At 41.1% G+C, this 17111-nt stretch overlaps 1 protein-coding gene across 1 annotated transcript in view; it reads left to right on the top strand.

Moving 5' to 3' along the window:
- Window positions 1–17111, top strand: part of CABLES1 (Cdk5 and Abl enzyme substrate 1) — a 75138-nt gene that overhangs the window by 21134 nt on the left and 36893 nt on the right. The window contains exon 3 of the mRNA XM_027675913.1: window positions 15679–15750. Coding sequence (XP_027531714.1) covers window positions 15679–15750 — 72 coding nt within the window. The remainder of the gene's footprint in view (window positions 1–15678; window positions 15751–17111) is intronic.

Below are 17111 nucleotides of genomic sequence, written 5' to 3'. Positions count from 1 at the left end.
CAGGGCTGTAGTCCATGTTCCTGATGGCTGTAGCTGTGTGGCATTTGCAGCCCTTAGAACCATGTCGTGTCTCTTTGTCCTGCTCATTTCTGCACCTAAAGTCTGAGCTTGGTGTAAGGGAAGGCAGGTCTGCCTTTGCTCACAGCTTTGGTGTGCTGGGGTATGGCCAAGGGGCTGATGTCCAGACACTGCTCTGCAATGTATTTTATTCACACCAAGTAGTGCTTGTTTCAATAAGTCATTTGCTGACCTGAGTTATAGCAATGTCTGCAGGTCAATAGCTCTAATTAGACACTAGGCACCTGGTGTACCAGTGATTTAAAAATAAGAAACATTATGACTAGTTATTGTACAACTTGCTTGAAACCACTGTATAATAATGGTACATTTGCCATCAGATTAGGTCATGAGGCAGCTTTACTGCAGCTTGGAAAATTAGGATCAAAAATAGTCCTCTGATTAAAACTTGAGCTTTTGAAAGCTCTTCAGAGAAGAAAGATCTGCAAATGCAGATGTATGGGAGAAATTAAGCAATCTGGATATGCATGATTGTTGAATTTAAAGAGAGTAATTGATGTAACCACTGTGCTAACTCATTTCTCACAAGCACCCTGTTTTAACAAAACTAAATGAAACATCAGAATGATATGGGAATAAGTTGCTTAAAATACAGTTCATAATAGCTCAGTGTATTAATGTAGTGAACTTATGAGTGTCCATGGTCATGCAGTTGTTCTGCTTGTACCAATGTCAGCCTGCAATAGCAGTTGTCTTGATTTAGATTTATGAATTTCTCCCACATTTAAAAAAATATTCATCACATATTTATCAGCAGTAAAATAATCTCTTTGAAACAACATTTGCTTTCTGATATCATCAGGAATTGGTCTCCTCCTCCTTTGCCCTTTCCTGCAGCAGCATAATTCCCTCAACCTCAGGGCATCCTGCAAGACCCTTATGTCCTGTCAGGCCATTTTTATACACCAGGAAAAAAAGAATGTTTCAGCTGATAAAAAGAAATTATTAGATTCCAAATCCTGAATGTGATCACTATTGGTCACAGGCCTGTTTGGAATCTGTATCTGTTGAGCTTGAAGGAGTCCAGTCTATACCTGTTCCCTGTGACTGTTTTAGATACCTGCTGCCTGGCTGAGTTGAAGGAGAGACCCGTAGCAGCAGTGGAGGAAGGCTTAGAGTCAGAGAGCAGCTATGGGAGCAGCCTCCAGGGATGCAGGAACAGTTAGTCTGTTCCTGTGATTTGAAGATTGTTTTGGGCTGATCCCATCGAGGACAGCAAATCTTTTGCTCCCTCACAAAACCCAATAAAAGCTGATCACTAATCATTTGTGTGCTTGTTAGTGGGATCTATTCCCTTAATTGGCCAGCTGCAGGAGACCTTCTGCTGCTGTGGTGCAGGAGGTGGTAGATGGCTGAAGCAGCTTGGTGCCTTTTGGTCACAGCATAAGCTTATTAGTATAAATGAGGCTGTTTTAAACCAATTTGAAGCCACAGCTTGCAGGAGGTCTATTCAGAGGCTGACCTTTACTTCATTTAATCTTATTTTGATGTCAGGATGTTCTGTAGGTCTCTGAAGGTTAAGTTGTCAACAAGGACAATTTCTCTGCACGTGAAGCCTTCAGTTGTGGGCTATTCTGCATGTAAGGCACCAGAGTTTGGTAAGTCTTGATGGTGTTCACTTTTTAAAACGTCATAGCCATTTTAGACAAAATTCAGTATTGTGTTGGTTGGCATCTGTTTAACTGATGTCTGTTTATACCTGGCCTAAGCCTGTTTTTGTGTATTAGAAGTGATGCTGGGTCAAAGTAGGTCTTGACTGTTGTCTGTGTCGTGGACTTGATTTATGGTACTGATAAAGGATTATGATCACAGTGAATCCAGTTGCTACCTGCTCCCTCTGCAGCAGCTCCACTGGCCTGCACACCTACAAGTGTCTCAGTCTTGGGGATAAGCAAGGAGCAGAGAATCATGGGAGAACATAAAATCAGCTAATGACACAAACAAGCAGTGTCCAATATGATGTACCCCAAGCTAAAAAACACCAAAGTCAGAGGTTAGCAAAAGCTTTGTGCCTATTCAGAAAATTGCTGCGGGCTCAGCTGGAAAGCAACAGCAATGCTTCTGGCAATGAGCATGGTCCAGGTTAGCTGGGGCAGTCAAATTCCCTTGCCTGTTTATCAGTGTTCCCAGGCTGAAAGGCTGAAAGAAAGTACTTCCTGATCAGCATGATAAATGAAATTTTACATGATAATTATGTTTACAGGAGGACAGATGTACTAATAACACGTTCCCTAAAGACTTCAAATGAGCTATAAAAGAATCAGATCTCTGCTGAAAATGCTGGCAGCAGTAGTATTAATTGTGTAAGTTACAGCTGATAATTGTCTTGTTTCATTTGAATGAGGCAGTCAGCTATTAATGCCTTGTGCTCTGTAGTACGAAAACAGCAGACTGCGCAAAATTTGTCATTGTGGATAATACAGTTATATATTGGCAATGCATCCTAGTGGACATACTCTAGTGGCTAGGGAAGGGAAGAAGTGTTACAGTTAATTTCTAATGCTGTTTCATCTTTTCTATCAAAATACTTGCTTATGTGCCTTCAGGAAGAGAGCTGATTTTTCTTATCTACAAATTGTTTGATGTAAGACAATGCCTGCAGTAAAAATACAAGCTCTCTCTGTGGTTATTGAGGATTGAAATGGAGAATGACTAATTAGCTGTCTTGTTCCACTTATCTCTTCCATAGTGGTGATATGAATGAAAGTCTTACCCTTGTTTTTATGTGTATGAAAGATCCTACTGTTGTGCAGATCTGTTACAGAGCATGCATAAGTGTGCAAATGCATAGAGATATACATATGTATAATAGAAACATGACCTGAAAATCTGTTAGAAGTTATCAGGCCTAATTTTTAAAATAGCAGTAAAATGAATTTCAAATCAGTTATCATAGTATGTATTGTACCACGTTTACAGTTAAATAAAGATCTTGTAGGTAACTAACCAAATTCAAAACCCTGCTGGTGCAAATTGAATTACTTTTTGTGACATCCTAATTCATTTGCATTCCCAAAGCGTGTTTCATTTCATCTGCAGTAAGTTGAGCTGCAGATAATATCCCAGAGGGGCACGGTTGTATCAGTCCTAACCTACATGCATGCTCTGGTTGATTAATCTGTAAATCCTTCAAAATTTCTCTCCCCTGCTATTATATCAAAGCATCCCCGAGTAAAAACATGTGAGCAGAATCCTGAAATGCATTCCCTTAGCATGAGAAGGACTCTTTGTGTCTTTCATTAGGCAATACTTTGGGATTTTTTTATGGAGAAACAGGCCTTGACTTTCTAAGAGTGCAAGATGTATTCCTTGGTTAGCAAAAGAGAGCTGATGGTCTGGAAAAACTGCCTGGAGATGCTTTGTAAAAATTGTCCTTGGCTCCTTGTGACCTTTCATCAACTCAATTCATTGCTAATGAGCTGCAAATTCATTGCAATTTATTGCAGAGCTTAAAATTGCCACTGAGTCAGATCACAAAGTGCCTTGTTTTATGTTATCAAGAAAAATCCTCCGATTGAGGGAGGACTAAGCAGTAAACACAACTCTGAAAAAAAGTCGTGGGCTCTTTGTCTCTAAAGGCTGCCAGTGGAAGTGCAGAGATTTTGAGAAGAGAAAGGAAGGGGGAGAACAGAAAAACCAGAAAATCTTATATCTGCATGAATTTCTATCCTTATGCCTGTTCACCCTAGGGAAATGATAATGTGACTAATTTGTTCCACACAGATAGGCAGAGCCTTAAGTATCAAATATATCCATTTCTGCATTGGCTTAGTGTTTTTTTCTTTCTAAAGCTGTCTAAAAAGTGCATGTGTATAAAGAAATAAAAACCAACAAGGAAAAAAACAAGTCTCAGCTAAAGAAGAGCTAAGTAATTTTTTGCATCTACAGTCATGGCATTTGCCATCCAAAGGTCTGCCTAAGGTTGTACTTAACATGATGACAGTTGCAACACTACTCCTGTCAGACCCTGGAAACCATTCAGACTAAGGGTGCCACACCTCAGCTTTGAAAGAACAGACCACCACATCAGCTCAGGTTCCTGTGCCAGGTGTTTTTCAGGTCTGGTGCCGTGATTTGCTCCCGTGCTTCCCAGACATTTGGTACGTCGGGCAGCTAGCTTTGACTGCTGGAATGATTTGGAAATGTTGAATAATGCCTTACACCCTTCTAAATGCTGTTCTAGTAAAGCTTTTGACAATCCCTATTGACAAGGGAGATGTCCATCATCAAATGGGGATTATGGAAGGCATCCTGCCTCTGCTGAGACTCGGAAGCGGAGGAGGGAGATCCACTACCAAACTGCCTCTCCTGGGACTTTACTGGCATTTTTAGACTTTTTGCCCCCACCTTCTATGTGTATAGGCACTTGAAGTAACGTACAGGTTATATAAACTCATCATAGGCAGCTTAACATTTGTGTTGGTTATTTGTGATGGAAAGAGCTGGGTAAGTCAGATCTCCCAGACTCCACGTAAGGTCAGGGTGTGAACCCATTCTCAGTTAATCATCTCTACCAGGAGATGGATTGCAGCTATAATTAGTTATTAATTATTTTGCTTTAATGATTGCTTTATCTATTTGTTTGATTATATGCACTATAGATTAGATCAGGTTGAGGGCTCAATAGACGTTTCAAGTGGATCACTGCAAACGTTAGTGGTAGGTCAGCCAACCTCTTCCCTTATTCATTGCGTAATATGAATGCAACATGTCTTTTGGGTGTGCTGGGGAGAGATTGAACATCTTAGGAGTCATCACTGGAGTTATTTGATACAGCAATCAGTGTACTTTAAGAGGGCTGCCTGCTCTTGCATCTGCCTGAGCTTCTGCCTCTGGTTTTTCTGGCATGGCATGGCTGTACATGGAGACAGTGAACACAGCACTGACATGGGTGAACCAAGGCCCGGGAACTTGGCAGGTACAGAAAATGAAATTTGAGTCTTGTGCTGCCTTCTAATAATGCTTATCTTGAAGCAGTCCCCTAAATTGCACTTTGTTGGCCAGATTTGTCACTATGAGGTGCTTTTTATTGCTCTGATAATATAAAGTATCGGTAGACTCAGTCTAGCAGAGTGCTCTGTCAACTTTCCTCACTTTTGGTGTGTTAATGGATCTGCTTTTAGAAAAAAATAGAATAAAATATTGCAGTTGGAAGGGACCTTCAAGATTATCCAGTCCAACAACCTGACCACTTCAGAGCTGACCAAAAGTTAAAACATGTTGTTAAGGGCATTGTCCAAATTTCTTGATTGTTTTTTGTGGATTTTTTTTCCCCCAAACTGATTGGAAACTAATATCTCATTACAGGGTGTTTGCTGGCCAGCAAACTAGTTGGCACCCAGATAAATTTAGTCCTCTAATAATTACATAATTTACTAAGCAGGAGATTGCTCAGATTACCAGAATAAATATTATTTCTGTACATCTGATAACCCAGCTCTGTGACAGTAGATGGGGAATATAAGAATATAAAAGGCCATAAATTTGTGGCAGAGCAGGACGTGTTCCCTGTGTGAGTGGAGATGGTGCCCTTGGAAGAGGCTGCTTTCAGCAGGGAGTAGGGAGATGCTTTTTGAGCCTTGGACTTCTGCCGATGGCCATGTATGCTCTTGGGGGCATATATATCCTGGGAAAGGCAGTTCCCCAGACTACAGATGTAGGCTACATTTTCCAAGTCAATGAAAATTTCATTGTGGTGACTGGTGGGTACTCTGTTGTGAAAACAGATGGGGAGGCTTCTTGGCCAGCTCCTCTAAATATTGGACACTACTACACCCACTGTACCTTAACAGCAAGCAAATATAGCTAGACAACCAAAAGTTACCAATATTATGAGGATTCCCATAATACTTGCTTACTGGGAGCTGGGGTAAGTGAGGATTCCTTGTGAAAATCCAGTCTCTTAAATGTCACCTTTTAAACCATGATTAATTTTTGTATGGGTACTTGTGATAAGCTGAACCATTGTGTTTGGTCTGTAGCTGGTCTTTTGCCCTACAGAACTAAATATTTGCAATGGAGTAAACTGGTTTCTGAAAACATTTAACTTTTTAATAGAGATCTGTACCAGGGAAGAGCAACAGAATGTGCCAATTACCATATACCACATTGAGCAAGGGACAGCAACAGAAAGAGAAGAAAATTATCTAACCCTCTGCTACCACCTATAAACGCAGTGCCCGGTATCAGGAAGATGCCATGCCCAGTCACAGTGGCAGGGCACAGGGATAGAGGGAAAGAGGGGGTAGTTTGCCTTTCTCAAAGCAATTATGCGGGTGGCTTCAGGATCTGTCCCTAGTGAGAAGAGCAGGGAAGAACTGAGCTCTCTCCCTTAGAGTCCCAGGTCTGCAAGCTCACAGGTAGGTTGAAGCAGTTCTGCTGGACAGTAAGGATCTGCTATTACCCTAATAATGGATCTTGTGGTACTGTTTTTGAACTGTGTCCCAGTGTTACAAATATATTTTTTAGTAAAGCATAAGCACATGCAATATTTTAAGTAAATATATATTTTTGTACTCAAATGTCTTTGGCATTAAAACTGACTGTGCGTGAATTAACAGGCAAGAAGACATTAAAATTCCTGTGGATGTAATAATATTTAAAATAATATTTAAATAATATTTAAAATTATGACACTGGACTGTCTCGCCTTATCACAGATATCAGAAAGTTAGGATATCTAAGCTGTTCAGTATGATAGCTGATTTCGGAATGCTATGAATTGACTTGGTTGTTAGCAACGCAGGCTAGGGAAAGCAGGGTATGTAATGACTCTTGGGTACATAATGAGATGCTGGGAAAAATGTCTGATCCTGAGGGAATTTCTAGGAAATGTAGCCTGAACTAAATGCAAAGTATGCACCAGTAAACACTCAGATTGCCACCACCTGTGCAGCATTCATATCTCATGCATGACGTGCCCTGTGCTAGCTGTCTCCTGTTTGCTTTGGTCTTTATGCCCTACTCACATAGGAGACTTTCCTTTCTTCATCAGAATAGCTCTATCCAGACAATTCACAGTGTCTAGGATACATTTATTTAGCAGTGAGATTAAGTGTCTGTTCAGATCTCTACTAAGAATGTTAAGATATGGGATTGCAGAATATGTTTTCCCAGATAGCACATGTGCATCTGGAACAAGACATGGAGATGATGTTGGGCTGTATTACAATAAAAACACCACAAATGAAATAAAGGAAATCAAACATGGTAAGGCAGCAGTTTTAATACATGGTTATGTATGCAGGCTAGAATTGAAGTATTTTTTTCATGTGATTTAGTAGTGCACATATGTATTTCCATGTGTTATGGTATCTACTGCATATAGCCATGACTTGCAAGCAAATTTCTTAGTTAATTCCAGAACTTTGGCTGTTCTGAAAGAAAACATTTTGTGGTTTGATACTTTAAAGACTTGCACTCTTGCAGTGTGGTGTCCTCAAGTGCTTGGTTTAAATGTTGATTCTTCATTTCCTTAGGTTGTGATGTTTAAGGAGAAACATTGCTTGTGGACAGAACTCAATATTCATTGTTTTGCAATGCACAGAGTTTGTCAGACAGGAATGAAGAATCTGTTAGATTAATGTTGATGAGGCAAAGGCTATTATGGTGTGGGTTTTACTGTAGAAAATGGACATAAAAATGAAAAAATTGTATGTTCTTTACAGTGCTATTGTATCTACTTTGGCAAGCATCCTTGTTTTCGTAAGGTCAGATGATTATTCTTGTCATTTGCTTCTTTCATAGCTTTGCGTGTGTCTAATTAAGCTGGTGCCCACTGATGTCTTACCATGATAATGGTAAGGTTATGAGGTAATGGTTGTTCTGAAAAATATAACTATGGCAGTGTTCTGGCATGCTCAAAACAAATCACTGCACAGAAGCCTTCTGAAAGCTGTCATATTGCTGCAGAGTCATTAAAGGGAAGACAGTGAATCTGTAAATCATAGGTTAAAGATAATAGAGAATGTAGATTCTAGGTGCTTCAGAATCTGTGTGAGCTCTGCTATCTTTAAATGAATCTTACTGAATTGCAGCTGTAGCTCCTCATTATGGCTTGGGTAGAGCCAACAGTAGGAGGACTGGGTGCAGAGGAAGCTGCCTGCAAAGGGGAGATAAAATCATAGAATCATTTAGGTTGGGAAAGACCTTTAAGTTCATTGCGCCCAACTGTTAATCCAGTACTGCCAAGTCCACCACTAAACCATGGTGGCAGGTTTCAAACAAGATCTGTCTTTGGTGAATTGGGAATCCAGCTGGGGAAGGTGAAAATTAGATGTCCCCCAGAGTCAACAACATGTGGTGATAGCTCTTCCATTCTACCTAGACTAAACCCTGTTTTTTTCCCTTCACTGGAGATTTCATATCAGTGCCTAATTTTGAATCAATTTATTCCCAGAATCTTGTCTTCTAGAAAGACTAATACTTAGTATATCGAGTTGAATTGTGCAAGAGGCTAAAAAAACCCAAAAGTCCAAAAATCCAGTTCTACCGTGCCTTTTTTTCTGCACACCTGCATATACACATTCACACTATATAAATGCTTTGTCAGTGAACATCTTGCTTCTCAGTAGTTCTAGTTAAAGTCCCTTGTCTCTTTGCAGTGTTGGTACTCCTGATTTTATATCTGATATAACCAGACCCAGGTGATCCCTCTGGGGCATTGGGACAGAGCTGTGCTAGAATTTTGTGCGCTATTTGAAGGATCACATGTGCAAAGCTACATAATAATTTGTCAACAGAGCATTATGTTGCATTGGCAAACTGTGAACGGTCAGCAGGATACCTCAGTATTGTCGTGTTTATTTTTCTTCATTGTTTCTTCCCTCTTTCTTCATTCTTACTTAATTCTTACTTACATGCTACCTTCGGAATGACAATGAGATGTTACATGCGCACAGGTCAGCAGGCAGCAGTTTGAGTGCTGTATTTCAAGGCTTGGGTATTGTGGGAGGATGAGGCTTGGAGAACGAGTTGGATGGCAATACAGATGGAATACTCGGTGCAAAAGAGACCCCTGGTTTAGGAGGAGTACATAACATAGAGCCATGTTCATGCCATAGCTCTCCCTTCATCCCCTTGTTTTCTGTCCATCTTCCTGCTTACCCCCAAAAAGTTGATGGAGACCGAGGAGACATTTGGCAAGGCATTATTCTCCTAGTTATCACGCGATTTGACGGTCTCTATCCTTGCAATATATCTCCCAAGAGAGCAGGTTGTTGAGAGTCCTGCTTGCTCAGGATTTCTGCGTCGGAGACTTTCCTTCACAGCCCACTGTAGAAGGCTGTGGTCTTAGGCCATATTGGCATCCTGTCTGCATGTAGGTGACAGCTAAATGGAGGGCTCTTGGTATGTTCTCTGTGTATTTGGGTTGGGCTGCTGAGTTAACAAAATAACACATTTTCAGTGTGCGCCAGATGCTTTCAACTCCCATTGTGGGCAGCCTTGACAATACGCTGCTCAGTGTGGAAGTTCTAAATGGAGTTTGATGTTCTTTGCAGAGAATTGCTCTGCTGCATAATTATGATAGCATACAATTTGAAACTGCTTTATATCAGTTTGGGTAGCTCCTGCTTCCCTTAATAATTTTCAGTAGTCTCAGGGTTTGCTTTTCTGTGTTTGTCTTTCTGTAATATTGGCAAAAGACAGGAAGAAAATGAGCTGGGATTAAGAATCCCAGTACAAACTTCAGAGGGAGGGTGAGAGGTTACTCATTAGTGGATCTTTCATCTGGATTCATGCTGGGTCGTGAAGTCAGGGGTCAGGAAGTGAATGGGGATTCGTTCACAGCTGATGTCTTGTATAATATTTCAGAAGAGTGTATTAATTGTCACAGCTTAGCCTGGGAGTTTGGGCAGAGGCATTCAGCTCCTCAGGAGTTGGAGAGAAGTGGCATTTTGGTTTCCCCGGGGTGATGCCCTGCGGGCACGGCCTGCATCTGGCAGCTCTGCTGATACCTGCTTCCTTGGCCTGGGGAGAGCAGCAGCTGCACTTATGTTCATATCCAAATCCAACTCCAAAGGAGTTAGGGAAAAGAATAGTAAAAGTACCTTATTCAAAACTCAGAGTAGCCTCAAAGATAAGTTTGTAGCCACAATATTTTAATATATCATTTTTTTTTTTAAGTATTTTTTTCATTCTAGCACATAGAAGCCTAATCTTAGATCTCATTTAATACTCTCCTTGTTTTCCTTTTACTGTTCAAGCCATTTTGGTGCTGGAGGGAACAATACAAAGTCCAATATAAGAACAGCCCTGGGGTTGCTGTTCCTATCGAGGTAGGATCAGAGTGATGCTTTGCCTGGTTTGACTTATGGGAGCTTCAAACCAAGCTCAACAGAGCATGTTTTGGTAGCTCCCCAGGGAGTGCTCGCAAAGGACTAGGTTGGCTTTTGAGCAAGACCTCCTCTTTGAGTCTGGAGCTGGCACCTTTCAGAAGGTGGATGGATGGCAGAGGGAAACCATTCAACACGCACCTCTAGGCAGTCCCTGAAGTATCCTTACGGGTATCCTGATCTCATTCCCAATTACTGCAAGTTCTGTGATTACTTTCTTTCCACTCCTCTTGTGTACCTATTTAGGGTAGTGTGTGGTTCTTGTTCATTTTCCCTGGCCACTGGAAGGGAGGAGGTGACCCAGTGAACATGTGAACTGCCAACAGTCTTCAGCTGTTTTGTCCTCCCAAGTTCTCCCATCAGTGTTAACACAGCCAGCAGGTGTTCAGATGATGTGTCCCATCGTCACTGCATCTCTGAAGGGATGCATTTGTCCCAGACGAAGTGAAGAAGCTTGGCCTGCAGGGATGTATTTGTTCTGGGAGCCAGCAGCACCCACACTACTGGCTTCATCTGTTGTACGTTTGTAATCTTCATAGAAGCAGGGGAGAAAATACACCCCTAACTTTCACAGAAATGAGGTGTATTTAAAATGCAGCTTTTTCCTCCTGATTTTGTAGCTGTGCTAGAAAGTCATTACACATGGATTTATTTTTCCTTATCTCTTGGATTATCATTGGCTTCCTTCCTTCCTGGATGAGTTTATCCAGTGTTCTGATTGCAGCTCCTTTTTTTTTTTATCACCTCCTGTCTATATGGCTTAAGATTTTGTATGTTTAGCATAACTGAGTTGAGTATTTTGCAGCAATTGACAGTGAAGATAATTTTCCACTGATCAATGGGGTGGTTATGGTGAATATTTTTGCAGTTTACTTGCTTTGGCTGTTTGCTGTTTTGGTTGCAGACCTGCTTTATTTTATTTGTCCTTGTAATTCTTTTCTTTTTTTTGCCCTTGTATTTTATTTCAGTTTTGCAACTGAGCCACATATTAATCTGACTTTGGAGAGGGGAAACAAAGACCACATTTTAGCTTTTAAGAAACTTCCACAGAGATTCAGACAGCTGGTCAAAGATAAATCAGTATACAAACAGGGTCATGAATATCTTAATTAAAAGGTAACTAAGAAACAGGCCCGATTCTCTGGGGTCTTTTGATACAAAAGCCCAAGGTCGGCACCCACAGAGTGTGCCATTTAAAACACCAGGGCATCAAATATCTCTTTAGTTTCTTTTTTGGGACTGGACTTGGAATTTGATGGTAGGGTAGTTGTTATTTCTGGGCTCATGCAGCAGGAACAACAGCAAGGAAACAGACAAAAAGTATTTTAAATAGGTTTTTAAGGGAACATGATATTACATGGTTTTTAAACAAAAAAAAAGGTCTGTGACCTTCATTGGGACCATCATTGTCCTACAGGGACTGATCATTAGAATGAGGAGGTCATCGTCTTTCCAGTGCTGAACTACTTTTTTCTGTGTGCATGAGGCTGGGGGGAGAGAGGTGTGAGTTTGGTATACCTGGAATGTGGTGATTAAACTAGGAGAAATTTTTTAAAGCTTTCCGTGACCTAGGAAAAATTAATATTTTTATTGAAACATCTTTAATTTGGTTATTAAGAGCAATTGTATTTTAGTGTGCTACCTGGCTGACACTCTACACAAGTTTTAAAGCATTTTATATTGAAATTGCATCTGTTTAAAGACTGCCCAAAGCCTGAATCCTGCATGAGTCACACTGTGCTTTTTTGAATTGTTCTGCACATACTCTTCCTCAACAATAGGAGGATTTTCCCCTAGTTATTATTGAAACAGGACATTTTTTGATATAAAATAGGAGTTAACATAGCTTTACATCAGAATGATGTTGATATGTAATATAAAATAGTTTGGGGTTATTTCAGTGCAAGTGTCTACATATACCAGCTGCTATAGCATGTTAATCAATTTTTGAAAAGTAACCCTTTTAGAAGTTGTATAGACAAACCCTGGGTGCTTGCCTGAAGAAAGAAAGATGATTAATTTAAACACCAGTTGAGATGATTAATTCTTAATGAAGTCAATGAAAAAATTATTTTCCTTGTATTCCCTGGAAGACCCTTTCAAAAGCTTTGCTTTCCAAAGCTTTCCAAACTTGTTTTTTTTCCTGTGTGTGTGGCACAGGATGTGACTTGGTTCACAGCAGGTAGCTTCATTAGTTGGCATTTCTGGTATAATATCCAGCTGTGGAAAGCTTATAAAATATTGGTATTTAGGTCATCTTAATTAGGCCTTGAAGTAAAGATTTAAGATAAACTGGAATAATTGCACATACTTCTTTGCGGCTGAGCTTCTTCAGTGAAAAGAGGGAGTGATTCCCAGACAGTATGAACTGATTTCAACAGAGTTTCTTAAAATCCTCCTCTTTGGTGCTTTTTTGACAGTGCAGGGACCTGAACTGATTAAAACTAATAATTCTGGAGTGAGGTGAAAGATGTGGCAGTTTTCAGCTGTTGGGTGCTGGGCTGGATATCCTTGGTCTCACTGCTGTCTATGCCAGTATGGGGAGGGGATTTGGCTGGGGCAGCCTGCATTTATATCACTGCAGGCTTCTATGTGACCCATCCTTCTTCACTGATTTGGGGGGGATTATCTGCTTGCTTGCTTCTTTCCTTCCTGGATGAATTTATTTGGAGTTATGCTTGTGTTATGCACTAGTCGAGAGGGAGCTCAGGTATCAGTGCTCCTCTCCCAAGCTTGGTTGAACAACGAACTTCTCCCCCTCCTTTGTGCAGACTCACTTGCCATGTTAGATACCCAAAATACTGCAAAATCACCACCAGTGAAAATCAGTGTGAGATCTCTTGTACCAAGAGGGGTGGTAGCGGTTTCCATCCGGGCTGTGTTGCATTTGAGGTCAGCAAGCAAAAATCAGGAAGCAGCATCCCTGGTACTGGATTTGAGAAGTTAAGACCAACAAGGGAAGCCGGAGGAATCTTAACAGTCAGCAGGCAACTGGACGACCAGCTGATGAAATACAGTTGTGTGTGTTTCTGCTGACCAGCACATCTGCCTTAATAACAGACGCAAATGTAGGGTCTTCAAATGCATGCCTGCCAAGTCATTGGCAATGAAATTGAGGATGGGGCATAACTTTGGGCGAGGAGAGGCTAGGAAGAGGGTTATAGTGGCATCTGGAATATGCATCTGGTGTTGTACAAGCACCTGGCATCTGAGAGGCATCTAGAGAAAATACAGTGTGACTAATTTGATAAATTTAATAAGAAGAAGGTGGCAAGGTTGTACTGTTGTTTATCTCTCTTTGACTAACAACATGCCAAGTATGCTTTTGGCATTGTAACACTGCAAGATGGGAGAGTGCCATTATTTAAGTGTGTTATTAAGCTAATGACGTATAAAGAGGTATTAAAAAGCCAACAGCTATCATCTGCTGCATCAGTAGTGTTGGTAGCTGAAACTTCCAACTTTTGCTTATGGATCAGTGAAACTGAGAATGGAGTGGGAGCTACTCCTGCTCTAAATTTCTCCCTATAAGAGCATTCCTGTTCCTCTCTGACTGGAGGGAGCCAAGGGAGCGCCCATAGGTGCAGGAGGCAAATGTTTGGTCTCTTCTTGCTTGTCTATGAAATGCAGATTTTATTTTTTCTTAGCATTTTGAAGGTGTATCCTATCTTGCACCAGATCTCCTAAAATCCTAGTTTAGACAAAGCCTGAGGGGATTTAGGTTTGCATATTTTCCTAAGAGGATTAAGCTTCACACTTGGTTGATCTATAAATTGTTTGAGATTTTTTTTTTAATTATTTTCTAAGTACACAAGAAGCCACATAGACATTCAAATTGTTCTGAAATCTGTTGTCTAGGACTTAGTGATAGAAATCTAGTGTTTGAATTAATAGCAAACTGAATCAATCGCTGAACCTCAGGGTTATTTTGAACTGAAAAACATTTTGGTAATCAGATTTGCAGCACGGCTGCAGGAACAGTTGTAGCAGCACAACTGAAGGAGCAAGGGAATTGCAAGAAGGATTAGAAACTGCTTACACTGGCATCAGAGAAAACAATTTATTGTGAAAATACAGCCCAGGAATAAATTAATGAGCATGCATCCAAGCATAGGAGTTCTCATAACGCTCTGGAAACTCTTTGCTTGCAGATCAAGGGAGTAAGGCAGCTCAGTGGGAATTGGGCAAAAAATAATGGTAGTCTATGAATATTTTTATCATTTAAGTTCATACTCATTAAATCACTGGAGAGGTGCTGTATGCCTCAGCAGTGGCCCCTGGGAGCGATGGGTGCTGGCAGTCCTCCTGCCAGCCAGGTGCTGGGGCACATTGCCCTGGCACTGCTGGCTGTTGCAGCTGTTTAACGTCCATTGACGTTTTCATGATTGCCAGCTTAATTTTTCATTATGTGTCTGCAGGTGGGCTGTATGTTACACATTCATTTTTGGTATTTACAGTGTTTTTTGGAGGGCTGGGTGCAGTTCCTTGTTTTGTGCTGCTGTTGGAGTGTTTGGAGGTTGTGGAGCAGCAATTGCTACTAAAACCAAGCCTGTACTGGGGCTTCTTCCCTGCCTGCTAGAACAGTTGGAAAACTTGTAATGCTAAGATTTCCATACTTCAGTTCACTGAAGGTGGAGGAAGGGTCTGACTCAGCCATAGGAAAAGGGTTTAAAACATTACTAAACTCACCTGTGCTGCTCACAGGGATGGTCAGAGCTTTCTTCTAAACTGCTGGTTTGTGCTTAGTGCTGGCAGCACTGTCATCTTCCATCTCTCTTCAGGCACTCCTCACAGGAGTGATGAGATTAACATCACTGAGAAACAAGTGGCATTTATTTGGTAAAATGGGCAAGCGGCAAAGAGAAGTGAGGCAGTGTGAATGACAGGCAGTCTCCGTAGATCTACATCTGCATTATTTTATCAAAGCACTGTATTTGTAGCATTGCAAGCTGTACCACACCACATGTGGGAATGGTGTTAGATGGGTGTTAAACCTTTGAAGGAAGGTTCAAGGAGCTGAGCAGGAGCTGTTGTGAAGTTTCAACTTCTGTTTTGCTGTAGAAGCTTGTATGGAGTAAGTTTGCTTCTGGTTGGAATCAAACAGATTAAGATAAGCAGAATGGAACAAAATTTATTAATAACCAGAGGTATGGCTTGGCTAGTGAAGGGTGGTTTGTGATCTTTACTAAATCTCTCTGAGACTCTCTGAGGACTTTCTCGTGCCCTCTAATCAGTGGTGATGTTTTGTGTTCTGTTTTCTCTGCAGACGGCGGCTGATCTCCCAGCGATCTTCTCTGGAGACTCTGGAGGACATCGAGGAAAATGCCCCATTGCGGAGGTCATTTTATTTACTCTCTGGCTTGTCTGTAAAGCACATGCATGGACAGACTTGCTGTTCCCTTCCCATGTTGAAAAGTAGCTGGGTCTTCACGTTAAGATGTTCTTCGTAGTGAGTAAAAGTGTTGAAATCTCTAATGCCCTGCGAGGTTGTAGGTGATATGAATTACACATTCCCTGGCTTTAGTTAATTAAACAAAAAGTCAATATTTAAGTGAAATGTCAGGAATTAAAATGTCAGATTTGATTAATAGAAAAGTGTAATTGTCACTAATATGAATGGCTAGCCCCTAACATATGTGGTACATTTAAAAAAGCAAGTACAGATGGTTTACTGTAGGGAGTTTTTGAAGGCTGGTATTTTTAGTATTTTTATTTTTTATGGATTTTTACTGTGTGTTCTCTTGGCACATGCAATCTTATTTTGGTTACCAGCATTACTGTCTGCATGTTGGCTGGTAGGTTTGTGACTGCTACCCCACTAATAAATCTGCCCTCATCCTTATTGTATCAGCAGCTTCAGTGCGGTTTTGTTTCCGCATCTGGGAGACCACAGCTTACTTCTCTGGGGACCACAGTAATTAGTCACTAGGCAATCCTCTAGGGTAACGGAAAATGGAGCGACTGCTTAACAGTTCAGAAACTGGCTGGTCAGTAATCTGACTAGTGCATGGAATGCTTCCAGGTCAGCTGTTCGGCAAGACAGCAGCCTAAGTTTGCTGTCTCTTTATCTTAGGACCTGTAATTCAGCTGGTTTAAATTAGTGTTTAGCCTATAGCTTTGTTTATCCACATGCAGATTGGCTGTCTCTCCCTACCTCGAAGCAAAGACTTAATAGCAGAGGCTGTACCAATTGGCCTACTACCAAGGCTTGATTATTTTTACAAAGCTTACTGTTGCATGCTTACCAGCATGTTATGAAGCATTCTCGTAAGTGATTCAAACATGTATAATTGGCAAAAGATATAAACAAAGTATGGTTTGCCAGGCAGTATTTTTACTTGCTAATTTGCAGAATTGGTGGTAGAATGTCTCTCTTGCTGGTATTTTCCTGTGAAGAAGCTAACAAGACTAATTGCAACCAGAGGGTGAGGGATTTTACTAACAGGAGGAAGGCAGAAAAGGCAAAGTGATGGGGTCCTCCCTCTCAGGGTGTGCCCAGGCAGTGTGGTGGTGTTTTGGTACAGCAACAAGGACTGGCAGTCCCCGGTGGCTTGGGACCAGTGGTCTGTGGTTTCAGTCCAACAAAAGGACCTTTCTGGCTTGAGAAGCTGCTGAACTCTGCCTATGCAGAGGAGAGGATGGAAAAATAGTTTAGGGAAGCTTAATGCGGAGGGGCTGTACTCATCCCGTGTGCCGGCA

This window comes from Neopelma chrysocephalum, unplaced genomic scaffold (genome assembly GCF_003984885.1).
Source record: "Neopelma chrysocephalum unplaced genomic scaffold, ASM398488v2 Primary Assembly neopelma1_22, whole genome shotgun sequence".
Classification (NCBI taxonomy): Eukaryota; Metazoa; Chordata; class Aves; order Passeriformes; family Pipridae; genus Neopelma; species Neopelma chrysocephalum.
This window is presented reverse-complemented; position numbering and strand designations above follow the sequence as displayed.